Source organism: Eurytemora carolleeae, unplaced genomic scaffold (assembly GCF_000591075.1).
Source record: "Eurytemora carolleeae unplaced genomic scaffold, Eaff_2.0 scaffold44, whole genome shotgun sequence".
NCBI classification, from domain to species: domain Eukaryota; kingdom Metazoa; phylum Arthropoda; class Copepoda; order Calanoida; family Temoridae; genus Eurytemora; species Eurytemora carolleeae.
Window position 1 is genome coordinate 462,896 of NW_019396339.1, and position 16,253 is coordinate 479,148.

The 16,253-nt window shown below is 33.5% G+C and overlaps 2 protein-coding genes across 2 annotated transcripts in view; both read left to right on the forward strand.

Annotated features, from left to right (window-relative positions):
• LOC111701243 (spindle and kinetochore-associated protein 1) overlaps positions 1 to 6,524 on the forward strand; it is an 8,335-nt gene extending 1,811 nt beyond the window's left edge. Inside the window, exons 3-8 of the mRNA XM_023472436.1 lie at positions 286 to 382; positions 874 to 978; positions 1,330 to 1,432; positions 1,791 to 1,882; positions 4,855 to 4,945; positions 6,242 to 6,524. Coding sequence (XP_023328204.1) covers positions 286 to 382; positions 874 to 978; positions 1,330 to 1,432; positions 1,791 to 1,882; positions 4,855 to 4,945; positions 6,242 to 6,270 — 517 coding nt within the window. The 3' untranslated portion in view covers positions 6,271 to 6,524. The remainder of the gene's footprint in view (positions 1 to 285; positions 383 to 873; positions 979 to 1,329; positions 1,433 to 1,790; positions 1,883 to 4,854; positions 4,946 to 6,241) is intronic.
• A 3-nt stretch (positions 6,525 to 6,527) lies between these two features.
• On the forward strand, positions 6,528 to 12,002 carry LOC111701242 (protein will die slowly). Its single transcript, XM_023472435.1, has 8 exons — positions 6,528 to 6,910; positions 7,552 to 7,691; positions 7,895 to 8,025; positions 8,385 to 8,510; positions 9,434 to 9,502; positions 10,005 to 10,136; positions 10,351 to 10,437; positions 11,402 to 12,002. The coding sequence occupies exons 1-8, from the start codon at positions 6,740 to 6,742 to the stop codon at positions 11,509 to 11,511; spliced, it is 966 nt and encodes a 321-aa protein (XP_023328203.1). The 5' UTR covers positions 6,528 to 6,739; the 3' UTR covers positions 11,512 to 12,002.
• The last annotated feature ends 4,251 nt before the right edge of the window (positions 12,003 to 16,253 follow it).

Here is a 16,253-nt window from a genome sequence, read left to right on the forward strand (position 1 = left end):
GGGTCAACGATTTTTGATGAATTGGGGTAAAAAAAAAAAAAAATTGGACACTAAAAGGCATGTTTTTCGTCATTTTTGATCCTTTATTCCCAAAAATTTAGTTGTTTCCCCTTACAAATCATCTATTTTTTCCCAATTCAGTAAAAAAAAATGTGCTTCGATCAAACATACCTCCCTTCTTGGGTGGGAGGGATCAATGACGAGGGGCGGGGGAAATGATTTTAAAGAAAATATACATTATATCAAAATATACACCCCTGCAAGAATTAACAGATATATAATCAGGATTACCCAGCTATTGACCCAGCATGGAGCGAGGATTAAGACTTATGAGAATTCAAATCTGCCCGTGAACATCAGAAAACAGCAGATCACGAACCAGGTTTTGTCTCCTTTCATTGGTTTTTGACATATATGCAAAATGCGGAAATGATAAAAGAAAGAGGGTTTTCATTTTATAAAATGCATATCTGACTCTTTTTTTGATGCTTTCGAAAATGTAAAAAGGCATTTTTATGTTAACATGGTAAAAATCTCTCGTTAAGATTAGAATAAAAAATTACATGCTATTCTAATGGCATTTCATTTTTCAAACTTTTAACCCTTGAACCAATCTTTGATTTACGTACAGTATTCGTCGTCTATATTAATACAATGAAGATGACTTTCGATTCCTTTTTTGATTTCTAACAATTTAACAGCATGGAGCATAATTATGAAAACAAAGTAATTAAATAATCAAACACAACAGCTTTTCTTTAATAACTTGTAAACTTGTGATTCGAAAAAGCTTGTTAACAATCAAAACTTATATAATAAATCGTCTTCATTGTATTGATATAAACGCCGAAAAGCCTGACACCTACTCTACAGGAAAGGGAGGTAAGCGGGACGGAGGAGAAACCCCTGACACTCAACCTCAACCTGGTCCAACACCTTACTCTCACAGAGTTCAATTCTATCCCGAAATATATGAAGGTAGTTCAATATTTCCTTTCCGTTTACAAGGGTAAATTTTTCGGAATGGTTTTTAATGTTTTTTGAGGGGGGGGATGGAAAAAATGTACAATGTACATTATCGCACATGTCTTTTTTTCCTCTTAAGATCTGTTTTAATCATGCATATAAATGCATGCGAATATTCTTGTGCACATTTGGGCGACAAGAAGATAAAAAAAGTAAATATTATATTTTAAGTTTGTGAAAGTACTTCTTCCCTTCCCAAATTTAGAATTTTGTCCTTTAAAAGGTTCCTTTAGTCCAGGGGAGGGAAGGGAGTACACTGTCAGTCTCCAGGACGATATCAATAATTGTTTGATTTGATTGTAGGGTCGTGTACAATATGAAACACTGGGAACTGCAGTAGAAGAGATAAACTCTGCTCTTCACTTCAAATATACATTTACTGCTAGGAAATTCAGCTCCCTGAAAGGTATCAATATGTTTTAAAGAATGAGACTTTTTCTGCCTTTAGTAAATTCTTGTCATGGCAAATAAAGTGATTATTCATTGCTGCGTGGAACAATGAATAATGAAAAACAAATCGAGTGATGCGCAAGTTCATTTTGATTTATTGTTTGTATTGAGTCTGATAAGCTGAAACGATTGGTTTCATTATTGCTTTCTGACATTTTTTTTAAAAAGTCCAAAAAGATCAGATTTTCATACGACACCGTTTGTTGGCATGGTTGGTCACAGAATATTCTTGCGCACAGTTTTATTTTTACATTTTGTTTTTGGAACTAAAAACCAGCAGACAAGACGATATTAGTTTAGATTTCTACATTTAGAAATCTGCGATAAGAAAAGATGGAAACTGTACAAATCCCAGGAGTCCCCCGCCACCAGAGGAGTTCATTTCATTACAGCAGACGAACTAAAGGTAGGAAATATAGGAGTCTCCCGCCACCAGAGGAGTTCATTTCATTACAGCAGACGAACTAAAGGTAGGAAATTTAGGAGTCTCCCGCCACCAGAGGAGTTCATTTCATTACAGCAGACGAACTAAAGGTAGGAAATATAGGAGTCCCCCGCTACCAGAGGAGTTCATTTCTTAGCAGTTGAAGAACTAAAGTCTCCCGCCACTAGCAAACGAACGAAAGAAAAGTAGGAACTACCGGGGATAATAAGATATTTCTGTATCTTTTTTTAGGAGGGAAATTTCTTTAATTAATTTCGAATAATGAAATATTCAAGTAAAAACGATTATGGCACTGACATTTTATCCAACGATTTGTTTGTAAACTGGCTGACCTGATTATTGTTCTTTAAAAAGACTGTGCGCGTAGGTTCAAGTGACCCTCCATGCATTGCAGCTGTATCCTTGAAACCTTTTACTCTGATCAAAAATGTGGAAGATACAGAGCGTCCCATATCATATTAGACTTTCTCCAATCTTTAACGCCAAATTACACATATAATACTCGAAAAATCTAGCATTTTCTGCAAAAAAAATCTATTAGCCTTTTTAAATTTTTCAAAATGATTCATTCTTCTTAAATTTTCTGATTTGTCCCCCAAATCTTAATTTAGACCCATTGACGCGGTCTAATTTGTTGTGGTACACCCTGTACAATCGTTTTTCAGATTCGAAAAGTAGTCATTCCTGAGAGTTTCTCCATTGCTTCTTATAAACAAGAAACCTCAAATTAAATTAAACAGTTTAAAGAAACAAAAACATTGATAACTAATTCAAACTTGATTATAAAAAGCTTTCAAGGGTACCATTGTAAATCGGGCATTGCCATCTTCGCATCGAGCGTCACTTGAACTTACGCTTACACGCTTACGGTTCCTTTGTCATTTTGCTCTCTTTAAAAGTCGTTTTTTTAAGAAGTAAGGAATGTTAGCGGATAGTGCCAAACCTTTTATTAATATGTTGTATGGCTGTAATGGGTAATATAAATACCTTTAAGGGGTAAGAATGTCTTCTCTAAACAAAAAAGATTTTTTGTTCAAAAAGTGCAAAAAGTGAGGGAAATGCTTGTGTCTGGGGTGAGTATTATTTCATCAAAAAGAGTGAACAAATTTTGTATTTCACTGAAAGCTGCAAAATAGCCGTAAAATCCTGATCCCAATCCAATTTTGGAAAGATTCAGGGTGGCCAAAATGTACGGATTGTACGGATTGTACGGATTGATTTTTTTTAAACCCTAAAATTGTACGGATTGTACGGATTGCACGGATTGTACGGATTTGTTTTCAAATTGTACGGATTGTACGGATTTTATCCTGGAAAATACACCGTTTTTTTTAATTTTCACTCATTTCAGACCAGTATCCTGTATCCAGTATCCTGTATCCTGTATCCTGTATCATGTACCCTGTATCATGTATCCAGTATCCAGTATCATGTACCCACCCAGTATTTAGTTTGTATATATGTATGAAGCCAATTTTTTACAGATTGATTCTTGCTGAAGAAGTTTAAACCCTCTTACATGAACTGAACACAAAAGACAATGAATGAAAAATTGAATTTTAATGCGTTTTTTTTTCAAAAATGGGATTTTTTTCGAAAATTGTGCTGATTGTACAGATTTTTAAAAAAAATGTACGGATCTTTAAAAAAATGTACGGATTGGTTTAAAAAAATGTACGGATTGTACGGATTTTTTTTAAAAAAATTGTACGGATTGTACGGATTGTTTTTTGAAAATTGTACGGATTGTACGGATTTCTTCTGAAAATGTACGGATTTTTGTACGGATGGGTTCAAAAAAGTTTTGGCCACCCTGAAGATTCCCTTTTTTAACATATTTTGCCACCACCCTGTATATTTAGTTCCGCCTGAATTTGACGAATCTATTTGTCTGTTTCATGTTGGCAGATTGTTTTTGTAGTTTACTTCTCTTCGGATATTATCAATCAGAATATTCATCAATAGTTAGTTCCTTTGTAACCAGGCCAGCGGATATACAATATAAAGGGTTACCTACAAAAGATGAGATTGAATAGACGACATTTGACAATTCCGAGGTTCAAGTAAGGGTTCGTTTTTTATGGCTTTTTCAATGATAAGGCCAAAAAAAGGAAAGAAGTTCATAGTTGCAGGGAATCATAAATATAAGGAAATCGTCTTTTGAAGTATCATCCTTTGTTAGTAACCCTGTAGTTTATATACAGGCAAATACGATGTATATCAAACTCAACTTGACAGAAAGAGAAGGTACACGACTTTATTGGCACAACTTTGTGACCTAGTAGCTCCTCTAGTTATGATTTTACGCACAAGTATAAGAAAAGAAAATATTTGGTTACATGGTAGAAATTAAAAACCTTTTTATCTTTTCAACAAGAGGAGTTATGATAGAAAACAAGTGAGATTTGAATGTAACGTGAATATTTTACATAAGTGATAATTATTTTCTACTTTATCTTAAAGTTCATAGAAATATTCTAGTATTATTTTTGAATTATTTGTCTTGTTTTGGCTTATATTGTCGTAAACTAGATAGAAAATCAAATAATACCAATCGATTCATAATTTATTTATAGTTTTTCTTAAATAAAAACTAGTTTACGTACCCGTCTTGGTCCGTGCCCACTGCTCATCATCAGTATTTATTTTGTACGGATGCCCATTGTGTGGCTTAATTTGCCTCTTAGTCTTAAATTTTTCATTGCAAAAATCGGGGTTTTTTTCTTTTACAGCTCTTTACAATTAGTCTATTTCAAATGTTTACACATTTTTGATCAGGGGTAAATATTTTTATGGGGAAAATAAATAAATTTTTATGTAAAAGCGTCCAAAAATAATGAAAAATTGACCTTTTGATGTCCATTTTTTCCATTTTTTCAAATCATCAAAAATCTTATATTCTGAAAAATATACACCCCTGTTCTTGATTCTAGGATAGTCCACTGCTGAAGTCTGAGGTGACTCGGAGGAATCTATTTACCATTTTCAGACATTTCAAGAAAATCAGGGAGATAAGAGGACCAGGTCAAATCTATATATAATATATATGTTCTATCATAACTCATGAGTCCATTGACCGATTTGCTTCTAATTTATATTTGTAGAACTCGGTAGAACCTTGGGAATGTTGATATCCTGGTTTAAAAATTCTAAATTGAGTGAGTTGACTTAAATTTCGCATCCACAGTCCAAACGAACAGATTTTTAAATTCATCTTTTCTTTTCTATGTAATTTTTACCTGTTACGCATTTTTACGCAAAAACTGTGTTACTGCGTGTTTCAGTGAGCTGACTGTTTATTTATAAGCCCTCCTTGTTTACAACTAGTTTTTCATAATATTGACGATAGACGTCGGATTGTTAAATGTTTATGTTTACGTCGTGTGACGAAAACCCGAAAGACGGGTCTTTCAACAGGAGGTTCAGTGAATTGTGAAGAGTACAATTTTTTAAGGGNATTGGGTACCGTGATTTAGGGCGGTAAATGGAAAATAAGATGAAAAGTAAACAAAGGAACAGAAAACTAAACCTCCCGAGGACTGATCTTTCTTTAGTTATTTATCGACTTTCACGGATGAATGATAAAACTTGAAAATATGGCAGGGTGTGACAAAATAAATCTAAAATGCCATAAGATTTCGGGATTTTATCGATATTTTAAGTTAGTGGCATATAACAAATTAAGCCAAAAGCACGGAGTTCCTGGAGATTTTTTGTTGTCTCAAAGGGACTGTCTTTGTAGTTTAAGTTGTCTTACTGACAGTGGTTCCCTTTAAATCGTTATTAGTAATACGCAGAAATGCAGAAATGTGGAAGATATCCTGATTTTTCTACATTGAAATTTGTTTGACTCTAACAATTTCCTCCAATTGTTTCTGAAGCAAATATCCGCAGGTCTTTTTTTAGAGAAACCACAAAAAGACTAATTATCAATTGTCAACGACTAAATTTTGGATATCTCATTCATTCTTGATCAGACAACGTTTTTGTGAATGAGATATGGCAATGTTCATGGTACTTCTACCAGACCTTGGAGAATATCCCTTATGGTTTAAATGGCTCTAAATCTAAAATTCTCCTGTTTTTGTATAACTCCTGAATCCTGGATCCGGATCCAGGTCCTGAACATGTACGTCTTTAAGATGAACTGATTTTTTAAACAACTGACAAGTTTTCAAACATGTTTCCTTCTTTTTGCGCTGAAATTTTTTAAAAATATATTAGTAGTTAACAGTTTTAATAAGTGTTTTGAGAGCAAAATGTTGCGGATCCTAAGAACTGCTCCTGAAACACCCTTTTAAATAATATTTTGATGTTTAGGTAGTATTGTGAGATTTGCTTCGGCCTAATAGAATCTGCACATGTATGGGACAGCTATTGCTATTTCTAAAAAGACGACCCGCCATCTGATGAAGTATGGGTGCTTCTCTCTGACCTAAAACTACATCTATCCAGAATAAAAAACTACATTTTACATAATTAATTTAATGCAATCTAACAATTAGATTTTTCCCAACCACGATTCCTGTCACCTTCAAATACATTTTTTCGTAAAGCTCTTAGATTTTTAATTAAAGTTTAATACATTTCTATTTCAGAAAAATCTATGTAGATGCTTTGAATATTTGTTACTGAGCAAAGGAGCGAACACCAAAGAGTGAATATTAATGACTGAAGAGTGAGTGAACACTCAATAATAAAAACTGAACACTAAAGTGAAAACTGAACACTAAAGTGAAAACTGAACACTAAAGAGTGAGTGAACACTAAAGTTAAAACTGAACACTGTAGAGTGAGAAGTGAAAAGTATACTCCAGAATGAATACTTCCCGGGATAATGTGACCGGATCAGCTGGTAAAACGAGCAGCTTGAAACCAAACTATGTTCTTAAGTTTACTCTCGCTGGTCATACTAAGGCGGTCAGTTCTGTCAAGTTCAGTCCTAGTGGGGAGTGGTTAGCCAGCAGCTCAGCAGATAAGCTAATCAAGGTCGGTCATAGATTTTATACTGGCTAATACTAGTTTATATAGTGGTTACTGGTTAGTTCTAGTTTATATAGTGGTTAGTTCTAGCTTATATAGTGGTTAGTTCTAGTTTATATAGTGGTTAGTTCTAGTTTATATAGTGGTTAGTTCTAGCTTATTTATAGTGGTTAGTTCTAGTTTATTTATAGTGGTTAGTTCTAGTTTATTTATAGTGGTTAGTTCTAGTTTATTTATAGTGGTTAGTTCTAGCTTATATGGTGGTTAGTTCTAGTTTATATAGTGGTTAGTTCTAGTTTATATAGTGGTTAGTTCTTGTTTACATAGTGGTTAGTTCCAGTTTTGTAGTGGTTAGTGGATACTTCTAGCTTATAAAGTGGTTAGTTCTAGTTTATATAGTGCAGTGGTTAGTTCTAGTTTATATAGTGCAGTGGTTAGTTCTAGTTTATAAAGTGGTAGTGGTTAGTTCTAGTTTATATAGTGGTTAGTTCTAGTTTATATAGTGGTTAGTTCTAGTTTATATAGTGGTTAGTTCTAGTTTATATAGTGGTTAGTTCTAGTTTATATAGTGCAGTGGTTAGTTCTGGCTTTTAAAGAACTTATTCTACGCCGTTTAAACTAGAAAACAATTCTTATTTATTGCGTAGGTTTGGAATGCGTACGATGGAAAGTTTGAGAAGACTATTTCTGGACACAAGCTGGGTATATCTGATGTAGCCTGGAGTAGTGATAGTAGACTTCTAGTCTCAGCTAGTGATGATAAAACTCTCAAGATCTGGGAATTCAGGTAAAATATTTGAAGTTTCTACCTGAGATATTTAAATTCTTACACTACTTTCAGTGGAGAGGACCAATGTTTATTTGCCAAAATCCGTATTTTTTAGAAAACAATTTTATATATTTCAACGGCTAAGACCTGATAAAAAAAGGATTTTTGACAAATACTCGTAAAATGAAGGGGTTTTTTTTACAAAATTATTTCATGTTTAGCTCTGGAAAATGTCTGAAGACCTTAAAAGGGCACTCGAACTACGCATTCTGCTGCAACTTCAATCCACAATCCAACCTCGTTGTTTCCGGATCATTCGACGAGTCCGTCAGGATCTGGGATGTAAGAACAGGTTGGAAATATGAAATTTCAAGAACTTTCCCCTCTCCCAGCCACCCTGGTCCCCAATTCGCTCGGGGCTGCTGGGCGTTCAATGTTTTTATTTTGAGAAAGAAAATTAGTTATCACTAAAACGCATTTCAGATTTTGACTTTTTTCTTAAGTAGTCCTTTAAATTCCCTCCTTTAACATGTTTTATAAATTACACAAAAAGCACGTTTTTTTATTTTTTACTTAATATAAATTTTCGACTTCTTGTTTAGATTCTAAGAGCATTTATTTATTTGCTGTTATTAATTTTTATCGTACTTTCCCTCTCCAACTAAACTTGACTTCTACGTTAGAACTTAAACGTTAAAAGATTTATCTTAGGAAAATGTTTAAAAACGCTTCCCGCACACTCTGATCCAGTCAGTGCAGTTCACTTCAACCGAGATGGAAGTTTGATTGTATCCAGTAGCTACGATGGACTTTGTAGGATATGGGATACAGCCTCAGGTACTAAACTTAATATCCAGTGGTCAGGATATTTTATCAGGTACTAGTCTGTATCCTTTTTTCAGGATATTGTATCAGGAACTAGTCAGTATCCTGTAGTTAGGATATGTATCAGGTTCTAGTCTGTATCCAGTGTTTAGGATATTGTATCAAGTACTAGTCTGTATCCTGCAGTCAGGTTATTGTATCAGGTTCTAGTCTTTATCTTTTATTTAGGATATTGTATCATCAGGTACTAGTTATCCTGTAGTAGTCTGTATCTAGTAGTTAGGATATTGTATCATGTACTAGTCTGTATTCTGTAGTAGTCTTTATCTAGTAGTTAGGATATTGTATCGGGTACTGGTCTGTATGCAGTAGTTCGGATATTGTATTAGGTTCTGCACTGTATCCAGTAGTTGGAATATTGTATCAGGTACTAATTTGTATCCTCTAGTATTCTTTAACTAGTAGTTAGGATAATGTATTAGGTACTAGTCTGATACCTTGTAGACATGATATTGTATCAGGTTCTTTTCTGTATCCTGTAGTTAGGATTTTGTATCAGGTTCTAGTCTGTATCCTATAGTTAGGATATTACATCAGGTTCTAGACTGTATCCAGTAGTAGGGATATTGTATCAGGTACTAATCTGTATCCTGTAGTAGTCTGTATCAGTAGTTAGGATAATGTATCAGGTTCTGGTCTGTATCCTGTAGTCAGGGTATTGTATCAGGTACTAGACTGTATTCAATAGTTAAAATATTGTATCAGGTTCTAGTCTGTATCTAGTGGTTAGAATATTGTATCAGGTTCTAGTCTGTATTTAGTACTTAGAATATTGTATCAGGTTCTAGTCTGTATCTAGTGGTTGGAATATTGTATCCAGTAGACAGAGGCTGAAATATAGATAAATGAAAAAAACTAATAAATAAATAATTTAGGTCAATGTTTGAAGACTCTGATAGACGATGATAATCCTCCAGTCAGCTTTGTCAAGTTCTCTCCTAATGGTGAGAAATAAAACAGAAAATAGATAAGAATACAGATAATACAGGGTTACCAAAACCAGAGAGACGACTGTACGAGATCTCAGAAGTCTTTTCCCTTGCATTTGATAAACATGTTTAAGGCAAAAGACCAAACCTAACCCTCAATTCATTCTATTTAAAGATATTATTGTCGTCTTTAAAGTCTCATCCTTTGTTGGTAAACCTGTATAGTGTATATCAATTTTAAAGTAAAGAGAGTGAAATGAAACAGGAAAGAACGCTTGTCTACGTAAGTTATCTAAACTATTTGCGATCCAGATGTTTAAGAAACTATGATGATTATAATTGACAACCTTGGTATGGGCTTCTTTAGAAACAAGCTGGTGAATTTCTACATAAAAAAAAAAAATTAACCCACGTGACAGGTCCAGGTTCAGCCGTTATAGTATTTGTTAAGAGAGAGAACAAAATCATTCAACAAGGAAAAATGGAAGAAAAAAATTTAATTTCCCAAATTGTCTAGGTAAATATATCCTGGCGGCCACTCTGGACAACACCTTGAAGCTATGGGACTACAGCAAGGGAAAGTGCTTAAAGACTTACACCGGGCACAAGAACGAGAAGTACTGCGTATTTGCTAACTTCAGTGTCACAGGTTAAAAGATTATTAAAAGCAAGCATTAAGTTGCAATTTTATTTCCTTCAAATAATACGGATGCTGTTTTTTGAAATGAATGAACCCTGTCGCGGCTGTGCTAAATTCCCCGGATTAGGGCTGAAAATCTACCAAATTACAATCTAGAAATATAAAGGCATATTTTGAAAATTAAAGTTTTTTAAACATTAAAAAATCTAATATTATTTATCAGGCGGTAAATGGATAGTGAGTGGAAGCGAGGACAACCAAGTATATATATGGAATCTACAGACTAAAGAAATCGTTCAGAAACTTGCAGGAATTTTATCAATCAATCAATCAATACACTTGGCTTGCACTAAAATCCAAGATTTTAAACCGTATTCACACTTTTCAGTTTCCTGAATCCGAATCCACATTCTCATCGGATCTGGATTAATATAAAAGAGGGGTGAGGGGGGGGGTATTGAAAGTTCTATTTTTTTTCGAAAGTAGAGATCAAGACTGCATTCTCTGCATCAATGAATCCAAAGCAAAACTATATCTGTTATCTATTGACTAAACCTTATGAAATGCCAACTTGATCATTTTTATAATGTATGGTTTCAGGTATAAATTGCCGGGTCAGTCATAGAGTAAAATTGGTAAATTAGCTTTTTATACATTTATAATTGGCATTTTTCAACTGTTAATGACATGTTTTATCTACACTGGCAAAATGTTCTTGAAAATTGGCAGATTTAATGACAGGGAATCAATAGACGACTTCAAAATCGTCTTCAATATCCGAAAATTGGTAAATTACGAGGAGTTTATTAATAAAAATAATCTTATCAGCTTTCCTAAAAATGGTCTTCCTTTATGTATCTTAAGAATTGACCAGATATTAAGCATTTTAACAATTTTGTTGTTTTTTATAAATTGTACTCTGGACAATTTTCTCCGCCACTTATGAATGGCAGCCCGTAATTTGGAAATCCTGCGACTAGAAGTTTTGGTATTAAATGTTTTAAAATTAGGATATTACTAAAATTGTGTTCACGAAAAAATGGCACGTAGAACAACACTCAATTTACATGTTTATTGGGACACCCTGTATCTTAATTGGAAAAAAAATTAAACTGACACATGGTAGGTCAGTTAGGTCAGATGACCTTACCAGTGACCACTGTCCAATCATTTATTGGAAGGTACCATATTTTTTCTTCGGATTTGCTTTTTCTATTTTTAATTGACGAAGAAATTCTAATTTCTGAAGGTAGTTGATTGATTGATATTATTAGGACACACTGATGTTGTATTGTGTACTGCATGTCACCCAACTGAGAATATAATTGCCTCTGCCAGCCTCGAGAACGATAAGACCATTAAACTCTGGAGATCGGACACATAAACTGATCGTATTGTACTGTACAGTGTATATAAATTGTACTGTGTACACGGTACATGCTGTGTTTTTGATGTATTAAATAGAATAATGTGTTCTGTAAACAGTTTAATAAACGGTGTGTGGGGGGAGGATTTCAGTAGAATTAACTTTAATGTTAATGCAATAAATCTTAAAATTAAGTATTTATTGAACTGGTTTCATATTTGCTAATGCTAGTAAAAATGAATGAACTAGAACCCAGCCAAAAAACTACCAGTTTTTATCTTAAATCTTTCTTGGTTGCGCACCCTAACAAATACTGGAGAATACGCTCTTCATATATTTTTAAGATAAGATAATAAGTGTGCTGATGATGTGTACACAGAAATATGATCATGTTTGTACAACTTTCCTTGTACTGCACGGTCGATCCATTGTATTCTATTGTGAAAACTTAATTACAATAATTGTCTAGTAAAAATCGTAAAAATAAAATTCTCTATATGTACAGTTTACACACAGCCTCAGTATTTATTTACTTCAATTGAAAACTCTTTTTAATGTGATTTCTTATCCAAGGCTAATTTAGAAATTTCTAGAAAAAATCAAATGCTGGGATGTTTTTGTATATTTCTTTCTATTTTCCCCAACCTTGTTTTAAAACCTTTTCTCAATCTCAGAATAGATGTCCACATTACAGAAATCTTAACAAAATTGTATGACTTTGTTCAAATATTACATTTTTCAATTTTATTCCCCCACGGACATAATTAATTACTGTTCTCCAAACCTCTCCGCATGTAATTATAAGATTTTAAAATAAATAAAGTTCTCGTCCATGTTTCTATTGTAGATTTCTTATAAATTTTTCGGATGCCATAATTTTTCCGTATTAAGGCCTTGATTTTTTTAAGCAAACTCCATCTATATAATATACTAGCTTCGAAACCAAACTTTGCCTTGAAATCTGAACTTTCCATATAAAAAATTAACCAACTCGACTTAGAATTTTGAAACCAGGCTAAGTTGCTAAGAACATTTCTGTGGTTCTACCGAGTTTTGTAACTAATCCAACCTCGAGTTCAACTTGTTCAACTCGGTGTCCGTTAAAATCTCCGTTTAAATACGCATAGCTCCGACGTCGTTAAAAAATAGATTTCTCTGCGGCGCAACTTGATTTGAAAAATATAGATTTTTATATTTGATAAATATTAACATTCATTTATCAAGGGCTTTATAAATAAGTAAATTCTAGAACTGTAGTTTGAATAATTAAAAAGTTATTGGACTATTTTTGATTTATTTTTGAAACACCATTAGACCGTTCTATATCCTACCAAACTAACATTTTCGCATTTTTTTGGTTCGCTGGAAACCCGGTCCTATGCAGAAAAAAATATGCACACAAACTAGGCCAAAACGTTATCTATAAAATGGGAAGTTCTTTCAGTAAAAGTGATTTGTAAGTGTACTGCAATCTCACATGTAAACACATGTACAGCTTGCTCTCTGATTGAAAGTAAGCCTGGTACTTAAGATGAACTGTCAAAATACGGCCAGAAATAGTCTTTTCGATGCAATTTTTACTGATATTACTTCAAAAAGACTTTTTAGGCAGTAATTAGGCAATTATATTATCAGGGGTGTCAAACTTGAAGGCTCTTTGTCAGAATAGTTAAGACTTAGAAGAGCTTCTTTATTCACTACTTGCCTATCCAGAGGAAATTCCTCTGGACGAGGTAGAGAAAATAGCTTCTTGGTCATTTCCCCTCTGTTAGGATATTCTTCATCAGCCAAAGCAAAAACAACTACTGCTGGATCCAGATACCAACTGGGTCGAAGTAAGGATGTTATTGTTGTTGATGCAGATTGCAGAGTCTAGGTTAAACTCCTTAAATCTGCTCATCTGCCAGAGAGCTTTAATATCCTGAAGTACATTCATTTGTGTGAAAAACTTATAAGGTTAAACAAATCTATGGATTAAATGTTCTAAACTTCAAATGAGAAATGATTGTGAACTACAAAAAAATGAAATAATGATGAGTGCAAGGTAGATAGTTTATAATTTTTAAAAACCTTCAAGAGGAAGCTGTTTCTTATAATTAAAATTCTAAGTTAAATTTTTACCTGAGCTGGAGCTATGTTGGATGTTTCAGCTCTCAAGAACTATTCTGCATAAAACAGACTGATAAATGTAGCCATCTCTGTGACCTCTCTCTTATCATTTGTTAAGCCAGGAACATGTTCAATCAGTAGAAATATCTTCAAGAAGTATATGGCCTTAGCCAGAAACCGGGCATTGTGAAGGGCTCCAGGTATATGTAGCTTGAACCTAATATCCACTGACAAGACCATTACTACTAGTTCTGCAAGTTCTTTATAGTCCCTACGCTTCCATTTCCCTTCCTGATCAACAATTTTTATGATAATTTGCTGTTAAATTAAATGTTAATTGTTAAGTGGATTAAAATAAATTTCTGAGATGATATAAGTAAATGTACCCGGTTCATCACATTGAAGTTGATAATATTTTTGGCAAATTGCAAAGCTTCTGATTTCGCCTCAGATAGAAAGGAGCCAGGGTGTATGACAAGTTTGTTAAGTGAAGTTTCTAGGCCAGTATCTATGTGGTTCCATTGGGTTTTCAACTTTTTAAACAATTGATTATCAGGACCAGTGGTCTTACTTCCAGGATAATTCTTCCAAAAATGAACTACATGACGTTCATTAACATGGTGCCTACACCCAAGATGAAGAATTGGGTTCTGAATTTGATGCAGTTGTATCAAAACACATGAATTTAATCTTATCCATTAGATTATACTGCTCCAGAAGTGATTTCATTAGCTCTACTTGGGCTTCACCAGTACCAGCATCATTGCCAGGGATTCCAAGGAGCTCTGTCTGATTATCAATCCTCGCTGAAATTGCAATCCTGTCCTGTTTTAGGCGTTTTCCATCTGTTAGTTCTTGAACTAACTTTCCATCACAGTACAGACCAATTGGAAAGTTAGTGGAGTCAAGAAGAAAATACAAATTTTTCGGTTTTTTTTGGAAAATCTACATTTTTAATATTTTATTTTTAATAATAGGGTTTAGATATCAAGAAGAGTGGTTTTTTATATGTTAGTATACATCATGTAGATAACAGAGGAAGAAAAAAAAGAAGATTGCTTGTTGTCTAAGGTCCCTGCTCAGGCTTTAAAAAATTGTAAAAATCGCAAAAAAACGGCCGTTTTTTAAACTTAAAGCCCCGAGCAGGTACCCTTAAGCTCGTCAAAAATAAAAAATAAAAATATTTTGTTTAACAAACCTGTCCTTGGGCGCCACATGAGCGACCACTCTTATCTGTACCAAAAGTTAACTGATTTTGACATAGGCTAGGTACAGTATTAGATACGTAAACATATCGTGATGTATACAACCGACCACTCTATTAGTAAATTAATAGGGAGGTCGGTCGTGTAAATTTGAGCTAAGCTTCACCTCTTCGTTTTATCACTCTATGATTAGTTCCCTGCATTCATAAATTCTAAGCTTAACACTAACTCTTATCAGTAAATCATAAAGATCTAACTTAAACAAATTTACAAAGAAGTTAATCTTAACAAAATTAATTACGCCGAATTGTTAACTAAACTTGATAAATTGGATTAATATTGTTATAAATTAAGTTTTTTTATTTATTTTTTATTTTCTTGAACTTAGAATAAGTTTAACCCATGTGCTTTTAATCTTCCAACTCACTACTGCGCACCTACAAAAGTTTTCATTCTGAAATCAATCTTTTATGTGGCCTATTGCTTAAATATTTGGATTTGTGTCATCTATAAAAATTGCACGTATATTGACGGACTGTTAAGTACTGTCCTGAAAGTTGAATGTTCTGATATCACCAGTATTATTTTTAATTTTTTCAACCCATTGCTCATTCATTTTAGTTTTAGTTTAATTTTAACTGACCCTCCAGCAAAGGGACAAAGGGACTGTAAGCGTAATTTTAAGGGACTTTATGAAAATGTCTGATTTACAAGAGTACCCTTGAAACCTTAATCTGATCAAAAATGTGAAAGACAACGTTGTTCTCCTGAGTCGAAAAGTGTTAATTTTTGCGCGTTTTAAATCGGGAATTGCCATTTGCAATTTTTTCATGGAGGGCCACTTGATTACGCTTTACAGGCTTTACATAAGCACCTGATACATAACAATATACGTTCAAAACGTTTTTTAGTAACAATGATACCCTGGATGCGCTCAAATGTACTAGGAAGGTCGTTTTCCACTTGAAGTTGCCAATTAATCTTTCGGCAATAATTAGTTACGTCATATGAGGATTTTGATTGTCCATTGTTATGAAGACGACATTTCTAGTGAATTGGAGCGCATCCAGAGTACCTTATCTTTTTATACAACCTTGCTCCCAAAATTGCTCATTTTGTGATAAAATTTTGCTTTTATTTGTATTATTGCCGTTTTGAGTATTCTTGCCATGCACTGTATTAGATTAGCTAATATTATTTTACTGTTGTATTTTCAGATAAATCGATGTAAAGAAAATGTAAATATTTCCTGTTTATGTAATTAGATCTTCCCGAGAGATACAACGATACAGGTTATCTACGTTTCTAGAATGTAATTTTTATGTTTTTTTTAGTTTTCTGGCCCAATTTGGTGTTTATCTGATTTTCAAAATTACCTTGAAATTTTATTTAAATCCTAACTGGGGCTAAATGAGGTGTCATAAAAGTGTCATTTTGATGTTTTTA